We start from the raw sequence: 23,386 nt of genomic DNA, 5'->3' as shown, positions 1-23,386 counted from the left end.
GCAGCTCCTATGGTGAAGGGACCATGAAGTCTTCCACTCAGTCTGTGTTTGCTGAAGCTTTGGGTCTACAACCTCTGCCAAGTTAAGGAAGTTCCTTCCTATTCCTGTTCGAAGATTGGTGCTTTAACCACAAGAAATAAAATGTTTATGAGATGCTTTCTGCACTAACTAGGATGACCATCTAGTTTGTTTGTTGCTTTTTTCCCCCCTTGAAGTAAGAATCTCACAGACTCTCACAGATGGACTGTGGTATTAAACCATCTTTGCATTCCTGGGATAAATCCTGATTGGTTTCTCTCTCTCTCTCTCTCTCTCTCTCTCTCTCTCTCTCTCTCTCTCTCTCTCTCTCTCTCTCTTTCTCTCTTTCTCTCTTTCTCTCCCCCCCCCCCATTTTAGTTAGCTGATTTAGTTGAGCCTTTGGATACATTGTTTGATCTGGTTAACTATTTACTTAGGATTTTTGTCTCTATGGCCTAATAGAAATGGGCCTGCCATTTCATTTTCTTTTTAATTTTAATTTTATTTTATTTTTATTATCTTTGGTAGTACAAAGGAGTTGCCATTTAACAAAGCAGTTTATGAATAAAATGCATCTTGATTAATACCACCCTTTTCAACATTTTCACCCATCCCTCCTCTTCCTGCCCCTCTATTTGCTTATAGTTTCCTTGCATGGATTCAAAACTGATTTCACTCACCTCTTAAAATGAATTGTAAGCGTTTCTATTTTTCTGTTATCTGGAGCCACTTATATGTTTATGTTTAGAAACTTTCGCTAGAGGTCACCTGCCAGGCCAACCAGGCCTGGGCTTCAGGAGAGGTCTCCAGTTAGGTTTGAATTCCTTTACTTTTGCTTTTTCTTTTTTTGAGTAATACTGGGTTTTAAACTCAAGGCCTCACTCCAGCCAGACAGGGTCCATTTACCTGCTCAACTTCTCTATTTGGATATTTTATTTTGGCCTAAAAATGTATCTGTTTGTTCAGGCTACCAAGCTTAAGAGCTCACAGCCACTCGCTGTACTGTTTTTGCTATTTTCTAAAATTTCTGCTACACCTCTGCTCATTTCCTCAGCACATCCACTGACATCCTTCATTTGTCTACACAGGTGTCCTGCACCTCACCATTTACACAACAGTCTTGCAGAGTTCTTCCAGCGTCATTCATGGTTACCAAAGGCCCTACATGACCCCTCATCTCCTATTTTTGTATGACCCATGACTTCACAACAGTCTTTGAATTTTTAAATGGTTGGAAAACAGAGAAGAATACTAGTACTGACCTACTGACATCAGAGATGTCTGCAAATTCAAACTTACTCGCCCATGTGGTCAGCTGCATCTGGCCTATGGTGCACCTGGGCCACGTTCTGTTCACACTGTTCTCATGCCACGTGCAGCTAGGCACTCATCTGCCCAACAGAGGAATCTGGATGTTGTTCAAACGGCTGGCCAGGCATAGTGGTGTGTGCCTGTAATCCTAGCTACTCAGGAAGCTGAGGTGGGAGGCTGAGGTGGGGAGGAACATGGTTCAAGGCTAGCCCAAGCAAAAACTTTACAAGACCTTATCTCACCCAATGAATCACGGGGGCTGTGGCACTCAGCAGTCATCCTGCTACACATAAAGCACAAATAAGAGGATGCTCAAGGTCCAGGCTAGCCCAGCCCAGATTAAACAAAAAAGAGACCCTATTCATACATTAAAAAGAATACATAAAGTGAAAATGGCTGGAGGCATGGCTCAAATGGTAGTGGGCCTGACTAGCAAGTATAAGGTCTAGAGCTTAAACCTTAGTAACACACACACACACACAATCATAAACCACCTCCCCAGATTCCATGTCCAGGCCTCAGTCTGTTGTACCAGGATGGTTGCTGGTATTTCCTTCCCCGACCAGCCTGCCTCTTACCTGTCCCTGCCCAACCTCCCTGTGTAGGGCTCTGTCCTCCCTGCCAGTCTTCTAGGTGAGTTGGTGTAGGGCTGCTTGTCTCTGAGCCTCTGCTGCATGCTCTGTAGACAGTGTCCACTGAGCCGTAAGGCTCAGACCCACTCTCAGTGTCTAGGATTTGCCAACCTTTCCCAGGAGCCAGTGCTTAGCTGGCCTTGCCTGGCTATGTACCATGGAGCTCGTGGTGTGAGGACCAGGCGAAGGCTGTATCCACAGTGCAAAGCGGGGGACAGGCTGCAAGGTCAGGAACACACAGAATCCAGAAGAGACATGGCAGACTGCTCCCCACACTCTCTCTGAGTGTAGACCTCAGAGAGCCAGAGCTTTCTTGGCTCTCATGCCCTGGTAGTGACTGGAGGCTGTGGTCACAGAGGCTGGCTCAGCCCTCCCAAGAAGAGTGAGCATCACTACATTTTGGAGGGGTAGTACTGGGATTTGAACTCAGGGCTAAGCGCTCTAGCACTTGAGCCTTGCTTTTAGTTTGTTCTTAGTTTTTGGTTTATTTTCCCAAGTGAGGCTGGCCTCAGATTGAAATCCTACCTCTCTGCCTTCCAAGTAGCTGGGATGACAGACATGTGGCCACCATGTCGGGCTGAGCCCCTGAATTTCTTGTCGCATGTGACTCCCCATTTCTTGAGGGTCAGGGTTGGGGGTACCCTGTGGTCCCGTGGGCCTGTGCCCCAGCTGGCTGGACCCCCTCTGCTGCCTTGCGGGGATTTGCCGATCGTCACCGTCTGCTCACTCCGCAAGATCCTGGAGAAGGCAGCCTTGTTTGGGGGCCCCTGCCAGCCCACACGGTGATGAGGGGGAGCGCCATGGGGCCTCTTCCTTGCCTCCCCTTGAATCTCACCACCATTGCACTTCGTTCGTTTCAAATAAGTGTGTGTTTTAGGGCAGTTTTCGATTGCAAGGTTTTGAGGAAGCTTTCCTTCTGGGTTCCGCCCGCCCGCTCCCGCCTCACCATTGCTGTGATGTAGGTGTGGCTGAGAGGCCTGCATGGCGGAAGTCTCCACCATCTTCCTCAGACTTCCTTCCTGCTCGCTGCAGTCCGAGGATGTGCCCAGACTCCCAGAGGACCTGAGTCCCGCCTCCCAAGGCTGGAGTCTCCCTTCTCCTGGCTCCAGCGGCCTAGTCAGTGCTGAGTTGGCAGGTGTCTTGCCCTTTTATTAGGGCTACAGGGATTGTGAATTTAGAGGGGAGACCCCCAAGGTAAAGAACTCATCAGCTCCGACGCCCTACTGTAGGCATAGCTCTTCACACCTCCTCGCTGGGCTGTGCTGTCAGTCTTTCTGACTATTTCTAGAACCTACCAGTCCTTGGTTCTGGGGCCCTGGAGAGACCCTGCTCCCCCTCCCCCCTGAGCCCAGATCATCCTGCTGAGCCTGGTGGGCCTGATTGAGGGCAATCCAGGAAGGGAGGCCCTAAGAAGGAGGGCTGGCCTCCACTGGACCAGAGCCATGGGCCTGCTCCCGGGACAGGAGAGCTAGCCAGTGGACGGGGTAGCGGGCCATGGCCCCAGGCAGGCATGGGAATCCGCATGGGGCCCCTTCTCAAAGGCAGGTGCTGTCCTGGGCCCCTGCGGGGTCCTGGAACCCTCTCTCTTCTCCCTCCCTCTCCCCCCCCTCTCTCGTTGGGCATATCCATGCCTGGCCCATGGTGGAAATGCAAATCTAATTAGTCTGGCATTGAGCCCGTCTTAAAAGTATTAACAGAGCCTTAAACTGTGCTGCTGGATGGGATGAAGAAACGCCTCAGAAAGAAATTACCGGATGGTGACAAAGCCTCAATTTATTAGTCTTCTCCAATGCGGACTGTGCAAAGGACATTAATTACTTTAATGGGACTTATTTTGCTTCGTTGCCCAAAGTAATTGGTTTATTAACCTCCCCCTTCCCCTTGGGGAGGGAGGGAGAGGCGGGAGACCCGGTGGTGGCCCCGGGAGGGCCCTGCCCCACGCTCTATTCTCTCTGCCCGGCGGAGCAGGCCCTGCACCCGGGGGGCAGGCAGCGCACCGGTCCTGCTGGCCTGGCGTGGCGTGGCCTGGGCTGGCGCCCCTGTGTGCCCGGCCCCTGGAAACCCCTAGGGGAAGGCAAGGCCCTTCAGGGGTGTTGCCATGGAGGTGTGGCGGTCCCGGGGGTCTGGGGCCACAATAGGGATGCAGCTCGGGGCGGCTTCTTGCAGTGGGCCGGGGCCTGGCACACCAGCAGAAGGGAGCCGGGGGCAGAGGATGGGGTCCTCAGGCTGGGTAGGAGGTGATGGGGGTGTAGCTGGCTGATCGGGGGTGGGGGGGTGTCCAGACTTGGGGAGCCAGCCATACGGGGCTGTGCAGATGAGGAGCCTTAATACTAGGTTTGCAAACAATTCCTTGGGCTTGGAGTGAGCCATCTTGGAAAGAGCAGAAATTGGCCGCTTCCCCAATACTGACAGGACGCTCGGGAAGACAGCTCAGCCCAGGGCGCTGAAAACAATATCTGATCTGCAGAAATCCATGTTCCACCCACACTCTGCCCTGGGGAAGGGCAGGGCCTGTACCGGGCAGGGGGCCAGCTCTTCCCTCACGGCCGTGGGCCCCAAGGAGGCCCAGGGCTCAGCAAGGAAAGAGCTCGGCCCAGGCAGCGGCTCCTTGCGACCCTGGGACTTGGGTGGGGGAAGAAGAAAGGCCCCCCTGGGGAGCGCTCAGCCTGGCCAGCGTGCCTCCGGCACCTCCTCCGCCTGAGGCCCACGCAGGGGAGCGTGTGGAAGTCCGGGAACGCGGAGGCTCCTTGGGTCCAGGCAAAGGGGGCCGTGTGTGATGGGGGCCGAGGCGAATGGGGGCCCTGGGCCCTGCAGACGCTTCCAGAGCCCCACCCCCACCCCATAGGGTCCCTTGGTGTCTCGAGGGACCCTCCCTCCCTCCTAGTCCTAGTCCATGTCCAGAACCCTGCAGGGCGGACACATCTGATAAGAAGGGCCATATGCCATGCGCAGCACCCCGGCAACGGGGGTACGAGGGTCCTAGGAAGCCGGGGAACTGGACGCCAGAGGCAGCGTGCCACTCCAGGCCCTGTCAGCCTGTCGGGGGGTCAGAACACAGGGTGGTCCGGATGTTGCCGCCTCTCCATCCCAGGGCGGTCTCTGGGGGACATGCAAGGCCCTCCTTGGCCTCATGGTGAACTGGAGCCCATGATCTGGCCCGGCCAAGGCCCCTGTCTCTTGTCTGGCCACAGTGTTGACGGGGGCAGCTCCCTCCCCACCCCCCCCACCCGCACACCCCCCCAACCCCGCCAGCTCCCCTCCCGCTCTGCACTTGCCGCCTGGTCCTTGCGCATAGCCTCGGACAGACAGCAGCTCCGGGCCCCTGCGTGACATCAGGCAGAAGCTATTTGGGTGGGGTGCAGTTGGGCAAGGCCTCTGAGCTGGGAGAAGGGCTCACGCCATGTCAGAAAAGCCCTGGCTGCCATTCTTGGAGGCCGGGGTGGCTTGGGAAACACGGTGACCCCTCACTTAACACCGGGAGGAAAAAGGCTGCACCCCAGACAGCAGCACCGATCTCCGTGCTCCTTCGCCCGGCTTGGGGGTCTCGCCCAGAGCACCCCCAGGAAGCACAGTGGACACCATAGCTCCCAGGATGGCTAAGGCTGGAGGAGGAGTGCAGGCCCGACAAGAAGGGGCTGGGGGAAGAAGCAACAGGGCAGGGGACCAGCCGACATGAGCACAAGAGCGCTGGACACCGGGCCCGGTGAGCAGCCCTGGCTGATCCAGGCCGCTGAGCCTGTCTGGAGCCTGGGAAATGGGCGCTCCATCACGGTTCCACAGGGGGTCTGGAGCATGGCAGTGCCTGGGAGCAGGTCATGAAAATGCAGGAAAACAGGGTGAGAAGAAGGGAAGGCCGGCAGCAAGGGGTCAGGGCCCCTGGGTGTCTTGCTGGAGGCTGAAAGTGAGGCCCAACAGAGGCCTCCACCTGAGGCCTGTGGGGTCTAGAGTGCAGATCACACAGGGTAAGTTGAGGGACACAGTGCACTCCGGCAACGTGCCGGAGTGGGGGCGGAGGGAAACACCTGCCAAAGTCTCACATCCCACCCACTCACGGGGAGCAAACCCCCAGACAGATAACGCGGAAGCCAGGCTTTGAGAACCCCACGCCAACTCTCGGGGTTCTGTACCCCAGCAGAGCAGGGATGCACTCTGGTCTGCTGGGCACCCCAGGAGAGCCACCGGTGTCCTAGCTGGTTCCTATCCAGACTCCCCGTGTCTTCGTGGGATCCCCTGGGGTCACCGTGTCTCCCCTCCCCCCCCTTCCTATAACCCAAGTGGTGGCAGAGGCCCTGGCCGAGCTGCTTGCACAGTGCAAACTTCTGGAAGGAAATGCTTCCCAGGCACTGTTGTAGACGAAGAGAGGCGAGAAGCAGGCCGTTCCCCCGGACATCAGGGGGATTTCTGTCCCTTGTTTTCGTCAACAAGTTCCCCATAAGTCATCTCATGAAGCCATTACCGATGGGGCATAATCTCCCGGGCTCGGCTCTTTTGCTGAAAACGCTTTTCTTGTTTTCTTCCTCTGGCGTGCTGGAAGCCAGCCAACTCGCCAGTTCCATTAACTTAATGAGGGCTGACAGCCTGCAACAAATGTCCTCATAATCTCCCCGGGATTTAAATGGGGTCCTCCCCAGCAACTGCTTACACCCCAACCTCGCCAGCTTTTTACCTCACTCTGGCCACCCCCCGCCCCCCAGGACAAAGCTGCACAACGCTGTGCTTCTTTGCCTGCTTCTCCCCAGCAGACCTGCACACACTGGGCCCTGGGCCTTCAGGCTGTCTGCCTACCTTGGGGTACCCCACAGCCCAGGCTGGGGGGCAGAGCTGGAAAGGACTCCTTGGAAACTGAGAACTGCCTGGCTCCGAGCTCCCCTGGCCCCCCGGCCCGCTGTCGCTCTGCCCGTCAGGATGAAAACTTCACCTTGGGCTGTGCTTTTCTTTCCTTGATTCCTCTCTGGGCCCTCTGGCTCCTGAGGCCCCCATGGTGAAGGAATTTTCCAGAATCAGCTGAGGCCCCATCTGGGAATCGGTTTGGGGTTTCTTAGGCCTGTTCAAGGTCTCACCTTTGACTCCTCACATACCAGAGGAGTCCCTGGAACCAGCACCCCATTTGGGTGAGGCTCTGGGACCTGGGGGGAGGTCCAGAGGAACAAAGGGAGGCTCGGCAGGTGTCCACAACAGGAGTCTGAGCGGACAGCCCCTCCCTGCGGCGCGCACAGCCCCTCCCCTGCGGAGGGCACAGGCCCTCCCCTGCAGCAGGCACAGCCTCGTGGGCACCCAGGCCCACCACTGCTATTCTGTGAGCCATGGCCGGCCCTGGTAGGCCATCGGTGGCTGTCCTCTTTGTCCTTCAATGAAAATTGTCGTCTGGCGGGGGGACCCGCCTGGCACGGGCAGGGACAGGAGTTGTTCAGGCTCCGTGACAGTGCCACCTGTCCTGAGCTGGAGCCGGAGCCTGTGGCAGCGCCCTCAGAGCAGCATGAGAGCGAAGTGAGGCTCATGAAATGTAGGGCGAGATGAAGCCTAACTCCTGGTTACCCGGGCCTCTGGGGCTGTGTAATGGGGACCGTGCAGAGTCTCATCCAGACACCCAGCCACACCAGCCAGCCTCACCCTCTGGATCAAAGCGCCTGTCTGCCCGGGCTGCCTCCGGGTGCCCACCTCTGCTGCCCACCCCAGGAGGCTGTCCCCCAGGCCTGTGGCGCCAAGTTCCTGGAGCGGGGAGGGGGAAGGAAGGGCGCTCTCCAAGGAGTCTGGTCCTTCTAAATCCTCCCTGGCTCTGTCATCGAGTGATTACAATTGTCCCCTCTTACCCCAATTTCACTTTCCACAGCCTTGGTTACACCAACCACCATCCAAAAATATGAGCTGCAAGATACAAGAAATATGCAATTCATCAGATTTCAGTTGTCCGCTGTTGTGTAATGAGACCCTGCACCGACATGCCTTGCCGGGGCCAGCCTCCCCCGTCAGCCCTGCCCAGCCCCGCGTGTCCGTGCCGTATAAGCTACCCACCCGTGAGTCACTCAGCAACCGTCTTGGTCACCAGCTCTGCTGGTGAGGCATGGAGGGGCTTGTCTTTAGCGCCTACTTGGTCTAATGAGGGCCTAACACACAGCAGTGAGCAGCCGGCCCCTCATGACAGGTTCTACTGACGGCCAGAGAAGCCGTGAGGCACTTCCGTTATGTGAAGGGAGAATGTCCTCAGCGCAATAAGGCTGCATGCCGTGTCACCAAACCCCAGCAAGGACGAACCTCGCCAGGTGCCATGCCTCACGTCTATAATCCTAGCCACTCAGGAGGCTGAGATCTGAGGATCGCGGTTCCAAGCCACCCTGGGCAGGAAAGAGTGTGAGACTCCTATTTCCAATGAACCACCAGAAAAACCAGAAGTGGAGCTGTGGCTCAAGTGATAGAGAGCCAGCCTTGTGCTACAAGGTTAAAGGACAGTGCCCAGGCCCTAAGTCCAAGTCCTAATACCCGCACACACACACACACACACACACACACACACACACACACACACACACACACACACACACACACCTTCTGCATCATTGGGAAGAAGTTAAAAGAAGTTCACGCTAGGGTTGCAGTCCCACATAACTACAAGATTTACACTCACACTTACGCTAACCCCAGAGCTGAGGAAGTATTGGCTGTGGTTTCAGGAATCTATTGGGAAGGGAGTGTCTTCAGACACGTCTTCCCTCATAGATAAGATGGATTCGTTGATAGCCAGACCCCTAGCATGCCATGTCCAGCATGTCGTGTCCGGCGAGGCCTCTAGAGCATGCTGCCCGGTCGCCATTCCCTTCTCCCCTCCCCCCCCTCTCCAGCTCCCCCCGGGAGAAGCACCGGGGTGCTGTGTGGAGCCAGGGCTGATCCAACTGTGCCGGCATCTCTACACTTTGTCTTTTCATGGCTTTGGCTGGCCAAGCACAAGCTCGGCTGGTTCCATGGGAGAGGATGAGGCCTGCTCAACTCTGACCTTTCACCCCAGGGCATGACAGTTCTGTGGCAACAGGGGTCACTGGTGCTGCCCCAGGGTTTGTGCAGATGTGGCTCTGTGAGACCTGAGTCCAGCTGTGCCAGGGCGGGGTGGGGGGGCCTCCTAGACATCACCAGGACTCGTCCCTCTCTTCCTCCCAGTCTGTGTGAGCTCTCAGGGCTCCAGAGTGAGTTGAGTTGTGCTGACTGAGTTTGGCTTGATTGGAGTTGAACTCACTGAGTGAAGCTTTGCCTAGCTATGTCGCACGACGATCAGATCATCGGAATTCAGTGATGCTGCCGTGAATGAACGTGAGCTGCATGGGTAAACTGAGGCACAGAGCTAGCTACCTCATCTGTATCCTGCAGTCTCTGGAAAATCTGTGGGGACCCCTGGTGTCCCCGTCCCTGTGGCTGCTCTGCCCTGGCTTCCATAGGGGGTTTTAAAAGGTAGGAATTTGCCCTTCGTGGCAGAAGGGCCGAGGAAGGGGTAGGAAGCTCCCTGCGGCCTCCATGACCAGGCACCGATCCCATTCCTCAGACTCCGCCCGCGTGGCCTCGGCTCCCCCCAGAGACCCTGCTAGCCGGCAACTTCTGTCTTCCTGCCTTGTGTTGTAAGACATGAAGAGGAGCCACGTGGCATGCGCAGCACGCTCCCCCGGGTTCCCTCTGCCAGACGGCCCGGGCCGCGTCTCGGGGCCGCCGCTTAGCAGTTCTGCCTGGCACAAAACAAGCACAGCCAAGTTCTTCACCATCTGGAGCGACCAGGGCTTCCCCCAGTTTCCAGGAACACCTTCCCCATCTCCATCCGGAACAGCCATTACCATCTGTCTTTCGACCAAGGTTCTGGTCATGACACCGACTGGCTCCAGGACGGCCGCGGCTCTCTCCGCACGCTCCTCTCTCGAGTCCACACCTGGAGCGTCACGGACGCCTCATGTGCACTGGGCTTCTCTCTGCCCGGCCTCCTCTGGCCACGCACTCGCTTCCAACGCTGCAGCCTCATTTTGAGGTGCTTTCTTGTACCAGCACCCCACTTTGAAAGCCAACTTCTAGTCCAGCCAGGCTGCTGCAACAAAATACCTTAGGCCCAGTAATCTAGAAACAAGAAAGGTTTCTTGCTCCCAAAGTCTGCAAAGGTGCCAGCAGCATCCGTAGCCGCTTTGCATGAGCTCAGGGGACAGATGGAAGAAGAGCAGAAAGGGACAAAGTCCGGCCTCCCTGCAGCTCCTTCCCTAGCAGCAGGGGCTGCGGCCTTGGTGGATGGCCGAGATGACAACCCGACAGGGGCGTAAGGAACAGACGTGTTCCGCACCCCACGCCGGGAAGCAGTGGGAAGACACGTGTCCCCGGAACTGCACTTCCAGCAGAGTCAGGAAGGCCCCAGACACTCTGCTCCACCTCCCCCACCTCCCCAGAAGCAGCCAGAACTCTCTGGTCAGCGGCGCCCGCTAGAGTGCACACCTCCAGGGCGTGGCTGCTCACACACGTGGTCATCCCCACATCGAATTTTAGCATGTGTCCGTCACCCCCGTCCCGTCCTCACACCCGGCCCTGAGCAATCTCTCGCCTGCTTTCCTGTTCTTCTTCCTTTTTTTCTGGCAGTCCTGGCATTTGAACTCAAGGCTTCACACCTGCTCCCCACTTGAGATGTGCTCCCCAGCTCCTTCTACCTCGTCGTTTCTCAGACAGGCAGGGTGTTGTGTTGTGTAGTTATTTTTCAGATCAGGCCCTATGGTTTTGCCAGGCCTAGGTCCCAGTCCTCCTACCTCAGCCTCCTATGTAGCAGGGATGAGAGGTGCACACCAGCTTGTTGGTTTGAGATGGGGCCCAAGCTGGCTTCTGATCCTGATACTACCAATTTAGACCATACTCAGCCCTACCATGAAATCTTTCTGACTTTGGGATTCAGTAAGAAACATGAACATGGGAACATAAATTTATGAACATGAATTCAGCAAGAATTCAGAATATGAGGGCTGGGAAGGTGGCTTAATGGTAGAGCGCTTGCCTTGCATGCATAAGGCCCTGGGTTCAATTCCTCAGCACCCCATAAGCAGAAAAAGCCGGAAGTGGTGCTGTGGCTCAAGTGGTAGAGTGCTCACCTTGAGCTGAAGAGCTGAGGGACAGTGCCCAGGCCCAGAGTTCAAGCTCCAGTAGCAGCACCAAAGGGGAGCGGGGGAGGACAAAGAAAAGAAAGCATAGACCAGCCACTGGACCCGGCAACTGTACTGCTATGCATCCTTCCCAAAGACAGATGTGCCTTCACCCCAAATCCCATACCCAGAGTTGACACAAGCTGTGCTTACAGGAAAGCGAAAACAAAGGAAGTCCTTTGTCATCCATAGTATTCAGATATGTTTGTCCAGAATTGTTGTCCCCCGGTAATGTCTGTCCCCTGCTTTCAGCTGAACCAGAGCCTGGGGTACAAACGGAGTGGCTGTGTGTGTGTTTAATTCCAACCCCGTGGCTCTGCTTTCTGCCCACCTGCCAGCATCACCAGGGGCATTACAGCGAGGCTTGGGCGGCAGGGGACCTCCCTCCCCCAGGGCCCAGCTTGCTCCAGGGAAGTGCTCAGCACACAGAGCTCCCCCAGGCCACAGTGACCTTTGAACTCTGCTCATGCTTGACTCCTCCTCCTCAAAACCATCATGTCTATTCTTGGCCCTTGTCATTTCATAAGTATTGTAGGATCTACCTGTTGATTTCCAAGAGAAAAGTTAATAATAAAATCACTCAGGTATTGATCGGAATCAATGATGACATCCATACATCATCTCATAAATATTGGGTCTGCTTGTACATGAGCATGTGTATCTCTCTGTGAATCTAGATCATACTAATTTTCTAGCACCAGTGCTTGCTGTTTTCTTCATAGAGGTCTTACTCATCTTTAAATAGATTTATTCTTAGAGTATTTGATGGGTTTTGTATTACTTTGTTGCTGTCTTGGGGAGTGTGTGTGTGTGTGTGTGTGTGTGTGAATTCTAGGGCTCAAACTCTGGGCCTCATATCCTCACTTGGCTCTATCATTCATGTCTTGTGCTCTACCACTTGAGCACCAGCTCCACTTGCAGCTTTTTGCAAGTTAATTGGAAGAAAGAGTCTCACAGAACGTTCTACCCAGGCTGATCCATGATCTTAGATCTCAGCTTCCTGAGCGGCTTACCGATGTGAGCCACCAGGATTGAGCGCTTGATGGGTTTTAATATTCTTGGTATTTATATTCTTGGTATTTTTGTTTCATGATGTGATTGTTGCTAGCAGATAGAAGTATTATTCTTTTTTGACTTTAAAAACCTTAGCATGCTTGCTAAATTACTAAATGTAATCATGTGTCTGGAGATTCGTGTGGATTTTGGCCATGTATGAGTATGTGCTTTGCAAATCCGGACAGCTTTGCCTCGCGCTGTGCCATCTTTCCACCTCCTTTCCACAGCTCACCCCATAGGCTGGGAAATTTAGGACAATGGTGAGCAGAAATGGCAAGAGGCAGTCTCGGGAACAGAATTTACCAGCGCTTGGCCACAAAGCTCGATAGGTGTGGAGGCTTCTGGGTTGGTTGGTTTGTCTTCGTTTTTGGTGTGTGTGTGTGTGTGTGTGTGTGTGTGTGTTTTTCCTTTTAATTTTAGCTAGTAGAGTTTCCTTGGTTGTGAAGCATTGTGTTTTTAATTAGGAATGAATCTTGAATGCAATCAAATGCTTTCCTGCATCTTTTGAGTTGCATGTCTGTTTTTCCTTCTCCAGTTGATGTGGTGAGAATTACGTTGCTTGATTCTCGAATGTGAAAACAACCTTGTGTAACTGGATTGAAGCTCTGCTCTCCTGTGTGTCCTGTGTCTTTGCGACTGCTGTTAGATTCGGCCAGCCAGGGAGGGAAAGGTCAGCCTTGATTTCTCTCCCTTGGACTACAAGATTATGCCACCTCATAAAAACTCCCTAAGAAGATTTGTGGCAAGTTACTGTTTCTTCCTTAAACGTTTGGAAGAATTTACTGGTGAAGTCATCTAGACTGGGTTTTCTTTGTGGGAAGATCTTTAAAATTCCACACTTAACTTAATTAACATGGAGCAATTTGTATCTTTATTTCTTTTGTGTCTTCCTTTTATATGTTTTATGGTGAATTAGTCCACTTAATCTAACTGATTAAAATCAGTTTGTTCCTATTATCCTCTGAACAGTTTTTTTTTTAATGTTCTAGATCCAGAGTGATTTGACCACTAATTCCCGCCCTGGGCGTTTTGGGGCCACCTTGCCCACTTTACCATTCTTAAGGAGAGTTTATCAATTGTATTAGTCCCCGTGGAAAACCACATGCTAGCCGTGTTGATTTTCCTTCAATCCTGCTCATTTTTTATTTCATCAACTTTTGTTCTTATCTTTATCATCTCTCTCCTTCAACTTCCTTTGGGGTTCCTTTGTTTTGTTTTTTAACTTCTTGAGATGGAGTCCAGCCTCTGCTCCCGGTAAACACATTTAAAGTCACCCCTTTTCCTCTAGCAACCATTCCATGGGACCTCACACGCTGACTTTGCTGTCACTTTTGTCTTGGGACAGAGGCTCCCTTGCTGGTCTGGAGCCTCGCTCCCCCACTCACGGTGCTGGCACTAAAGCTGTGGACCCCTCCGCTAGACTTGGCTAGACCTTTTGGTGTGCTGTCTTTTTCCTATTATTCAATTAAAACCATTTCCTGATTCGTGTCAGATTTTTTTCTTTGATCCTTGCATTATTTAGAGTGCTAAATGTCCAAAACACTTGTGGCTTACCTAGTTTGCATACGTAGGTATTATTGATCTTTTTGTAGTAAGTTTTTTATTGTGAAAATAGTGTAAAAAGGGGTTACAATCACATGAGCAGGGTAATGAGTACATTTCTTATTAAGTGTGTTGCCTCCTCCCTTCCCTCCCATCTCCACATTATTGATCTTTAGTAGTTTAAATTCCCAGCAGTTAAAAATGATGCTAAATGTGATGTAATTAATTTAAAACCTGCTGGACTTTGCTTTTTGAACCTTGCCTTTGATCTCTTGGTAGTCGCTGTGTGCACTTTCAAACCACAGGACCCAAGGTGGATGCTGGTGGCTCACACCTGTAATCCTAGCTATGTAGGAGGCTGAGATCTGAGGACTGTAGTTCAATGCCAGCTCAGGCAGGAAAGTCCATGAGACTTTTATCTTCAATTCACCACCAGAAAACAAAACTCAAAGTGGACTTATGGCTCAAGTGATGAAGCGTTAGTCTTGAGCACAAAAGCCGAGGGACAGCACCCAGGCCCTGAATTCAAACCGCAGGACCAGCACCTATAAACGAGAGGAAAGGAGGGTGGGAGAAAGACAAGCACTGAAGCACAAGACCGTGGGGGGTCAGTGTTCTGTCTGTGTCCATAGGTCAGGCTGGCATTCACGCTACCCACTTTTGTCTCTGCTGATACTCTGATCACTTTCCTAGACACCATTAATGGGTTCAAATCCCCTATTGTAGACGCTGATTTTGTTGTTGTTTTGTGCTGTGGGGTTTGAATTTAGGACCTCACCCTTGCTAGACAGGTACTCTACTACTTGAGCTATGCCTCCAACCCTGTATTACTCTTCATTTCTTTCACATAGGATCTCAAACTTTTGCCTTGGCCAGCCTTATACAGAGATCCTCCTACCTTCTCTCCCATCTGGGACCAGAGACAGGAGCTACCATGCCCAGCTTGGTTTTTGAGAAAGTCTCACTGACTTTTCTCCCAGGCTGCCTGTGAGCCACAGTCTTCCTATGTCCACCTTCCAAGTAGCAAGACTAGTATAAACCACCGTGCTCTGACTGGGTCTCCTTCTATCTTCTCTTTATCAGTTTGCTTTCTGTGTTTTAAGATGATGTATGAGGATGTATACAAATTGATCTCTTCCTGCCAGTTTGACACTTCCATGTCTGTGGGAAGTTCTTTTTCTCTAGGAGCACAGTCTACTTGTCTGACAGTAGTTTGCCTAGCCTAGTTTTCCTTTAGCGACAGCATGGTATGTATTTTTCTGTCCCTTTACTGTCTATCTTTCTGCATTATGAGATTTTAAAGTGAACTTACGTGGCTGTTCTTAATCCTGATGATCTTTGTCTTTTAATTGGGATATAAATCCACTTGCGGTGAGTGCGCTTTTTCTTTTTGTTTATTTCATCTCCTCCTTTCATGCAGTTTAATTTCATTTCTTTCTCTGCTGCCAGCTGGCGAGGTCATCAGTTCCCAGGTATTCTCTTTCCATTAGCTTGCCTCCGCTACCAAATCCACCAATTATATTTTCTAACAGTGCGTGATTGCCTTTCAGTTCTAGAATTTCCCCGTTACACGTAGTCGATAGCTTTTATCTCAGATGCAATGTCTCATCTTTTTATTCATTTTATTGAATCTATTTATCATGCTTATTCTTAAGTTCTCATCTTAAAAACTCCTAAAGTCAACCATTCATTGCTCACAAGTCCTTGGGATACCCCCTCCCCCTCCCCCCTCCTCAGTCCCCCCTCCGGTCCCCCCTCCGGTCCCCCTGTGATGCGCCTCTCAGCAGGTGAGCTCTCTCTGGTCCAGCCTCAGCTGGCCCCTCCTCCCCCAAACCTCCCCTCTGGCATGTGGCTTTTCCAGCAGTTTTGTTCAGACTTGTCCATGAGGAAACAACCCCTAGAACTCTGCTTCTGACTCAAGAGGCAGACATCAGGAGGATTGTAGTTTGAGGCTAGCACTGGAAAAAACTTAGCTAGACCCCTGCCTCCACCATGCCTGGGCGTGGTGATCTCTGTCTGTCATTCCAACCGTGGGCAGGGAGGGGGCAAGGGGGAGGGGGAGGTGTACAGGCAAGAAGATTACCAGAGAAGAAAAGCAAGAGTGTACCTGAAAAAAATGACTAAGGCCTAAAGGGCTGGGAGGATTGCCCAAGAGGTGGAGAACCTGTCTGGCAAGTGCAAGGTCCTGAGTTCAAATTCCAACACTCTTTAAAAAAAAAAAAAAAAGGAGGGATAAAAGTGAGGCCCCCAGAGTCTCTTCAGGCCAAAGCTCAGAGCAGAGGGTCCCCTCCCCCGCGGTGGAGACGGCTGTGGCCTTGCGGCCTTGGCTTTGGGTGGGAGTTATAAATGCTTGTGTCTCACCCATGCCAGGGTGCACACCCTTGCAGGAGACCTGGATCCCAACCCGGACGTGGCGTCCCCAACGCCGCCTCCGCATGAGGGCCCCTTCTTCTGCTCCCCCCGCCGCCACCACGCGTCCCAGGAGACTGGTGACACCACGCCCCGCGGCGCCCGCGCCTCCCTGGCACTGTTTTATGGCTGCACAGCCAGCCCCCCCCCCAGTATCGTGATGCTGCAGTTCCAGAGTTTGGACTTCAGCGGGGCACCCATGGTTCGCACCGGCAGCCCTAGCTACTCGGGAGGTTGAGCTCAGAGGACTGCCATTTAGAGCCAGCCCCGGCTGGCTCTGATTTCCAACGAACCAGCAAAAAAGCTGGAAGGGGAGCTGTGGCTCAAGTGACAGAACTCTAGTTTTGAGTGAAAAAACCAAGTGAGAAGGCAAAACCCTGGGTTCAAGTCCCAGTACTGACAGTACTGGCACTGTACCTACATACAGTACTGACACTCAGTACTGACACTCAGTACTGGCACTGTACCTACACACAGTACTGACACTCAGTACTGACACTCAGTACTGACACTCAGTACTGGCACTGTACCTACACTCAGTACTGACACGCAGCACTGGCACACAGCATTGGCAGGGCGGAGCGGTGGTCCTGCCAGCTCTCCTTGAGCAAATGGATCATCTACCATCATCCAATCACCTGCTCAGGGCTCAGGCTGGTCCACAGGGCCACCTTGACCACACCCAAGTGACACACACCAGCCTCCCGGGGTTAAGTCACCAGGAGTAGGAAAAACAACTTTTATCTCCTGACTAGAAGAGCCTCAAGTATGGAAGGCTACTGCTTATGGCTCCCTTTAGATCTGTATCTGAGGTCTGCTTTTTCCCTTGCTTTTCTGTCCTTTTGTATATGAAAATAAAGAGTAGGCACTTGCTGATAGCATCTCTGTGCAGATAACAGGATTGTTTTTCTGGTGTGCAAACAGAACCAGGGCAGGACAGCTTGCTCCCTGGAGGGCTCGTGACAGTACAGAGGTAGGGGACAAGTCTTATCAGGAGTCTGGGACGTTTCTAGGACCTGTCCCAGGCAGATGACCCCCCCCAAAGCTGCTTTCCTCCCGCACCCACATGTGCAGCCTCTGCCACAGCAAGCTGGGCAGAGGACCCTGACAGTCCAGTCTTATCCCCATGTGTCCCAGTGCCCTTGTGACCTAGAAGCCACTGTCTGCCTCACAGCCTACCACTCACACCGTGTTCTGGAAGTCTCTGGGCCCTTGTAGTCTCTTCCCAAAGCCTCACCTCCAGTCAGGCAGGATATTTCTGGGGGTTGCAGTGGGAGCCAGCAAGCACCATCTCCCCAGCAGAAGGCAGCCCCCCGGCTCCGGCAGCCCCGGTACCTCACACCTTCTTCCTATGCATGTAGATATCCAGTCTCCTGCTTTCTGTCTCAGTGGAGTGTCTAGAAGGAACTTTGGAGGCAAACCAACACAGGATTCTAAAGAATGGCTGGGGAGGAGATGGCCCCTGCTTCCTGCCTGCTTCTCTGTTGATGGCCACGGTGCAGGACCCAGGCCACGACTCCCAACTCCTTCAAAGTGACCCCCAGGGAATGCACCCCACTTCCTGCCCCGTTCATCTTCCTCCCCCAGCCAGGAGAGGTTTGAAGCTGTCTCTGCCCCCAGGTTGAATGCCTTGAATGCCCCCGTCTCCTGAGGGGCCTGGCCACAGCCACAGGGCCGCCGGGCCGCCGTGGGATTCGACTCATGAGAGCTCAGCCTCCTCTCGCCTCTCTCCCCAGGCTGCGCGAGCACCACCGAACCACCATCAAAGTCATCCGGCGCATGCAGTACTTCGTGGCCAAGAAGAGATTCCAGGTGAGTCTCGTGCCGGTTGGCCTGCGCCAGCCTCCACCCCCTGCACCCCGATCTCCACACAGGCAGCACCCCGGGGCTCCATGCCGCACCCAGGGATCCTTCCTCTAGCCCGGGGACCGCACACTCATCTCCTTGCTAATCAAAAGACCTCGTGGGCTCATCCCAACTCCCATGGCTCATGTAGAGCTACATTCGTGAGAGACAGGGCCACAAGGTCCTGGGCCCCGGACAGGACAGGCCTCAGCCCCAGGCCCTCTGTGAGTGGAGAGGCGAGAGGCAGAGTAGGTGGCCTTCTAAGCCCCGAGTCCCAGCCCCCAGAGGTGCTACCTGGCAGCAGTTGGGCTGGTCGGTGGCTCTGGGCCTGTCCTGCGCGGAGGCCTTGGGAGGAGGCTGCTCTCCCTCCCAAGGCCCCCACGCGCCCAGGCAGGGAAGGCTACCCACCATGACTCCCCACACAGACATCCCACGCCCACCTGGGGTCCCGGCCCCACCTTCCCAGGTGCATACGAGGCTCCCCACAGGTTACCCTGCATGAGTTTGTTTCTATAACAAGAGCTCAGGAAACTGGGCACAGTGGCTCACACCTGTCATCCTCATTGCTCGGGAGGCTGAGATCTGAGGATCAAAGTTCAAAGCCAGCCCTGGCAGGAAGGTCCATGAGACTCATCTCCAACTAACCACCAAAAAGCTGGAAGTAGGGGTATGGCTCAAGAGGTAGATGCAAGGAAAAGTACCCCAGCCCCGAGTTCAAGTCCCAACACTCGCCCAAAAGAAAGCTCAGGGGGTTGGCACCGGATGTGTGGTGTGGACCCTGCCCGCGTGCCCTCCGGCCTTGCCTCCTCTCAAGGGAGAGCCGCGTGGCCCACGTGGTCCCTGCCCTGGCGGCCGCCACCCTAGGGAGCTTTCAGGGCTTCAGCGGACCAAGCTCTGCCCAGGCTCCCGTGGGGTCAAAGGGAATAGAAGTCCCTGGCGGCCAGCAGCGGGAGGTCTGCCTGCCGGCTTCCGGGGTGATCTGAGGGCCCTGCAATGGAGGTGCTAGGAGCTCCGTCCATGCCACTGCCTGGCACCCAAGCCCTGGGGCAGAGGCTGGTGCAGGGGAGGGGAGAGGCGCGCCCACAGCACGGGCCCCCCACGTCTGCAGGAGGCTGCAGAGCGACAAAGGGAAGGCCAGGGTGGCGCTTTGGCTGGGGGGCCGCTTGGCAGCGGTCATCCAAGCCGCTGGCGTCGTCTGGGTGAGACAGAAGGTCGGGAGACTGTGCCCGGCCGGCGCCAGCCCCAGCTGGGCAGGCCCACCCCTGGTCCTCCGAGGACCTCTAGGCCTGGTGGGGGTGCGCCGGGGCCGGGGTGGGGGGCAGCTGGACGCGGAGGCCCCGCCCGGAAGTCGCCTCAGTGGCCCGTGCAGACCCTGTCTCTCAGGACAGGGGGCCTGCAGCCTGTGCTTCCTTCCGGGCTGGGGTCCCATTCTACAAGCTAGGGTCCTGAGAGTTGTCTGGGAAGCTTCCAGAACAGGCCAGGCAAGCCTTTCCTCCTCATGTGCTTCTCCTGGTGCCCCAGGGGAGCGGTGACCAAGCAAGGGGGAGGGGGGAGGACAAAGGCTGGCCTCTCCCCGGCCCCTCCCCCGCCTGGCGGTGCCCCACCCCCACCCCACCGGCCCGCAGGCTGATAAGGCCCTGACCAGCGCCCCTGTGTCTGGCCTCTCAGCCCTTCAAGCTTGCCTTGAACATCCGCGCCCACCGAGGGCCGTCTGGCCGGCCGGCATTATCTTGGCTATCTCTGGGTCTGGCTGCCGCAGGGGACACTGGCTCCAGAGGTGGTGGATGGGCTCCCAAGCCTGGCCCCAGGCAACCACTTGATGAAGGCCTCACAAGCCCTGGCCAGACCCTGGTGGGGGCTCTGGGCTCCAAGATATGTGCCATCAGGCCTGGGCTGGGCCGGGGGTGTCAGAGGGGCATTGCTCCCTCCCCTCCCCCCTCCAGCTCCATCCCAGAGCAGTGAGTGCAATCGCCAGTGTGTCTGCAGAGCCCCCCCACCAGCCCCTCCATGCGGCGGCCGGACACCCCCAGGGCAGGGCAGCCTACCGAGGGCCCCGGGCTCCTCCCTCCTCTCGCCCAGCCTCACCGGCCTGCCGGCCTGCAGGGCCCACGAGCTTCCGGGGCCCTCTGGCCCACGCGAGGCTGACTGCTGTGACTCAGGATCCCTGGCGTGCAGGCAGAGGCCAGGCTTGCACGCCTTCTCACCCACCATCTTGTTTTGTTCTTACTCTAGAAGTAAAGTTAAGCTCAATTCCCCGTCCTCCAGAAGAAAGGAAGTAGGCTCAGGGTCTCATCTTTCAAAAGAGGGAAACAGGCTTAGTAACTCATAGAGAAAGGACTCAGGCTTAATACCTCTGTCTTAAAGAAGGAAGGAACAAGGCATAGTATCCCATCTTACAGAGAAGAGAACAAGGCTCAGCATCTCATCTTACACAAGAGAGGACAAGACTTGCTATCTCATCCTACAGAAGGGAGGATCTGAACTCAGCACCCCAGCTCAGAAAAGCACGGGGTGGCTGGGCATCAGTGGCTCCCAACTGTCATCCTAGCTACTCAGGAGGCTGAGATCTAAGGATCACGATTCAAAGCCAGACCAGGCAGGAAAGTCCATGAGACTCTTATCTCCAATAAACCACCAGAAAACCGGAAGTGCTGCTGTGGCTCAAGTGGTAGAGCGCTCACCTTGAGCTGAAGAGCTGAGGGACAGCGCCCAGGCCCAGAGTTCAAGCCCCACGACTGACAAAAAGGAAAAAAAAAAAAAAAAAGGCACAGGACACAGCCAGTGTGTCAAAGGTCAGCAAGGTGGTCTGGTAGGCACTGGCTGTGCACAGGGTGCCCTGGCTAGTGGGTCGGCTCTTCCCAAGGCTGATGGGAACCAAATAGGGGCAGAGGGTGTGGCAAGGGGTGCTGTCCAGTCCTGCGAGGGGTGGAAAGAACACTGGGGCTGGGCCCCCAGCTCCCAAACCCCCGTCCCTGTCCCCCCCCTTCTCCCCTCTGCCCCCCCCGCCCCTGCGTGCACAGCCCAGCCTGCACGACAGGAGCTAATGCGTGTCTCTGTGGCCGGCAGCAAGCGCGGAAGCCCTACGATGTGCGGGACGTCATCGAGCAGTACTCTCAGGGCCACCTGAACCTCATGGTGCGCATCAAGGAGATGCAGAGAAGGTGGGCACGGGGCAGAGGAGGTGCACGGGGGCATGGGTCCCTGGAGAACCTCATCATGGCACGCTTACCCCCGTCAGCCCCGCCCCGGCCTCGGGGGGCCACGGGGAGCGGGGCCCGCCCAGCCCTGGCTGCCCAGCCCTGGCTGCGGCAATGACGGGGAGCTGGAGCTCCCCCAGACCACCCCACGGAGTCTTCCAGCTCACCGTCTTTGGGCCTCCCACTTGGGCCAGCCCAGACTAGGGGACCCCGGCACCGGAGCCCACGCGCTCTGGGCTCTGGCTGGAGTCCTTGTTCCGTTGGAAGCAGTGGGTCTTGGAACCCAGTCCGGGCTCAGACCATGGTGGGCTAGCCTGGCAGAAAGCTCCATGGCTAGGCTGGGAAGCTAGCTGTGTGCTGCAGGGTACTGCTGGGAGAGCATGCCGGCCAGAGGGGCTCAGGGACGCCCCATCACGGCTCTCCCTCACCCTACCGAGACAGGAAGTCCAAGGGGTACCCCAACGTTTGCCCCTCATTTCTGAGTTTCCCTAATAGCTCTCTTAGGAATCTGGGACTCTGGGGCTCAGGAGCCTCTTGTTGGGTCTTGGGTGGCGAGGGTGGCACCCTGGGAGGGTGGTGGACGCTGGGCACCGTATGTTTCGCTGGCCGAGTGCGAGCTGCTGTCCCTCGTCCCTTCCAGGCTGGACCAGTCCATCGGGAAGCCCTCTCTGTTCATCCCCATCTCAGGTGGGTTTCTGCAGGGTCTGGGGCCCGGCAGATGTCGGGAGCCATGGGGCCCACAGAGTGCGTGCCACACACAAACACACACAGGTCAGCCCAGCCTGAGCAGAGCAGCCTTAGGCACCACAGGGGACCGTGAGGGGTGTGCCAGGGGTGTGAGGGTCCTGTGAGTCCCCTGACCTGACCTCCCCAGGGTGCTGACCCGGGCTCTGGGTGCGGACTCTGGAGTGCAGGCCCCATCAGAAGGGGAAGCTGATGATGGGGGGCTGGAGCTCCAGGACCTGCGGGTGGGGGTCTCGCCTGGCTCAGGACCCCAGGAGCTCTCAGGACACCACCCACGCCGCTCCACAGGCCCTCTGGATGGGGGCTGAGCCACACCGGGGGAGGACAGGCCAAGCCAACAGCTTGGGACAAGCCCGCATGGAGAAGGGGGCACGGGGCGGCGGAGTGGGTGTCATGGGGGGGAGTGGGCACAGGCCCGCTGAGGGGGAAGGCCGCGGGCAGGATGTGTTCTGCAGACTCTCGGGGGTTGTGGAGTTGGGGTAGAGCTGGGATGCACGCCCCTCCTGCCCCCGCCCACCCCGCAGACGCAGGTGCCCCCACGGGACTTGGCCCTCCCCCCTCAGCCCTGCCAGCGCCCCCCGGGCCCACACATCCATGACCCAGGCGCTTTGTCTCGTAGAGAAGAGCAAAGACCGAGGCAGCAACACCATCGGCGCCCGCCTGCACCGGATGGAAGACAAGGTAGGTTCACCGCGCAGCCCGCTGTGGGCTGTGGGGCGACCCAGGGCCGGTCGTGATGGCACCATCCTCCCTCGGGGCCGGCCCAGCGCCCCCAAGGCCGTCAGCCACGGCCCCTCTCAGCGCCGAGCGTGTGTGGAGGATGTGGGCTGGGCATACGGGGATGCGTGGGGTCTCTCCACCCACTGCGCTCTGAGGGGAGCCTGGTCCACCCAGCCTGGCTGAGCACCCACTGAGCAGTTTAATTGTCCAATGAGTGATGCTTTTACTGGCAAGTGACACCACGTGGCCACACGTCCCTCCCTGGGGTTCTCCGCCCTGCGTGGTCAGGGCACCTAGCACTGGGAGGCATGCAGGTGCGGGGTAGCTCCTCCATATCCCGCTGCCTGGGTGCCCCGAACCCCAGGGCACCACAGAGCACCTGCGCTGAGCCCCAGGGTGCCAGGCTCTGTACCCACCAGCCAGCCTGCCTACTCCTACAGCATCCCTAATGAGCCATGGAAGGTTCTAGGGCCCTGAAGGCCCTTTCTGATGGCCCACTACTGCCTTCGAAGTCTCTGGGGTCTGAGGCGGGCTCCTCCGTCTACTTGGATGTTATCTGAAAGCAATTCAGAAGCTAAAAATAGTGGAATTTCAGTTGGGTGGGGAGGGTGAGTGCTCCGTTTCCCAGCAACGCCTGCTGCTGGCCCCTTTCCAATCAGGGCCGCAGCTGGGCAGGTGGGCAGGCAGAGCCCGCCCCATGCAGGACAAGAGGCCCTACTCTTGAGCCCATCCAGGGCGTGGGGGCAGCCCTTGCCTGGAGGCTGGGGGG

The 23,386-nt window shown here is 55.9% G+C and overlaps 1 protein-coding gene across 2 annotated transcripts in view; it reads left to right on the top strand.

The window, feature by feature from the left end:
* The window catches only part of Kcnq1 (potassium voltage-gated channel subfamily Q member 1), a 285,785-nt gene that overhangs the window by 207,266 nt on the left and 55,133 nt on the right, over nucleotides 1-23,386 (top strand). Inside the window, exons 12-15 of one of the 2 annotated variants that reach the window (XM_042672583.1) lie at nucleotides 17,848-17,923; nucleotides 21,023-21,117; nucleotides 21,794-21,840; nucleotides 22,517-22,578. In XM_042672583.1, the coding sequence (XP_042528517.1) occupies nucleotides 17,848-17,923; nucleotides 21,023-21,117; nucleotides 21,794-21,840; nucleotides 22,517-22,578 (280 nt within the window). The remainder of the gene's footprint in view (nucleotides 1-17,847; nucleotides 17,924-21,022; nucleotides 21,118-21,793; nucleotides 21,841-22,516; nucleotides 22,579-23,386) is intronic. The other variant, XM_042672584.1, reaches the window with a different exon arrangement.

The sequence above is a fragment of the Dipodomys spectabilis genome, unplaced genomic scaffold (assembly GCF_019054845.1).
Source record: "Dipodomys spectabilis isolate Male_0828 unplaced genomic scaffold, ASM1905484v1 ptg000728l, whole genome shotgun sequence".
NCBI lineage: Eukaryota > Metazoa > Chordata > Mammalia > Rodentia > Heteromyidae > Dipodomys > Dipodomys spectabilis.
This window is presented reverse-complemented; position numbering and strand designations above follow the sequence as displayed.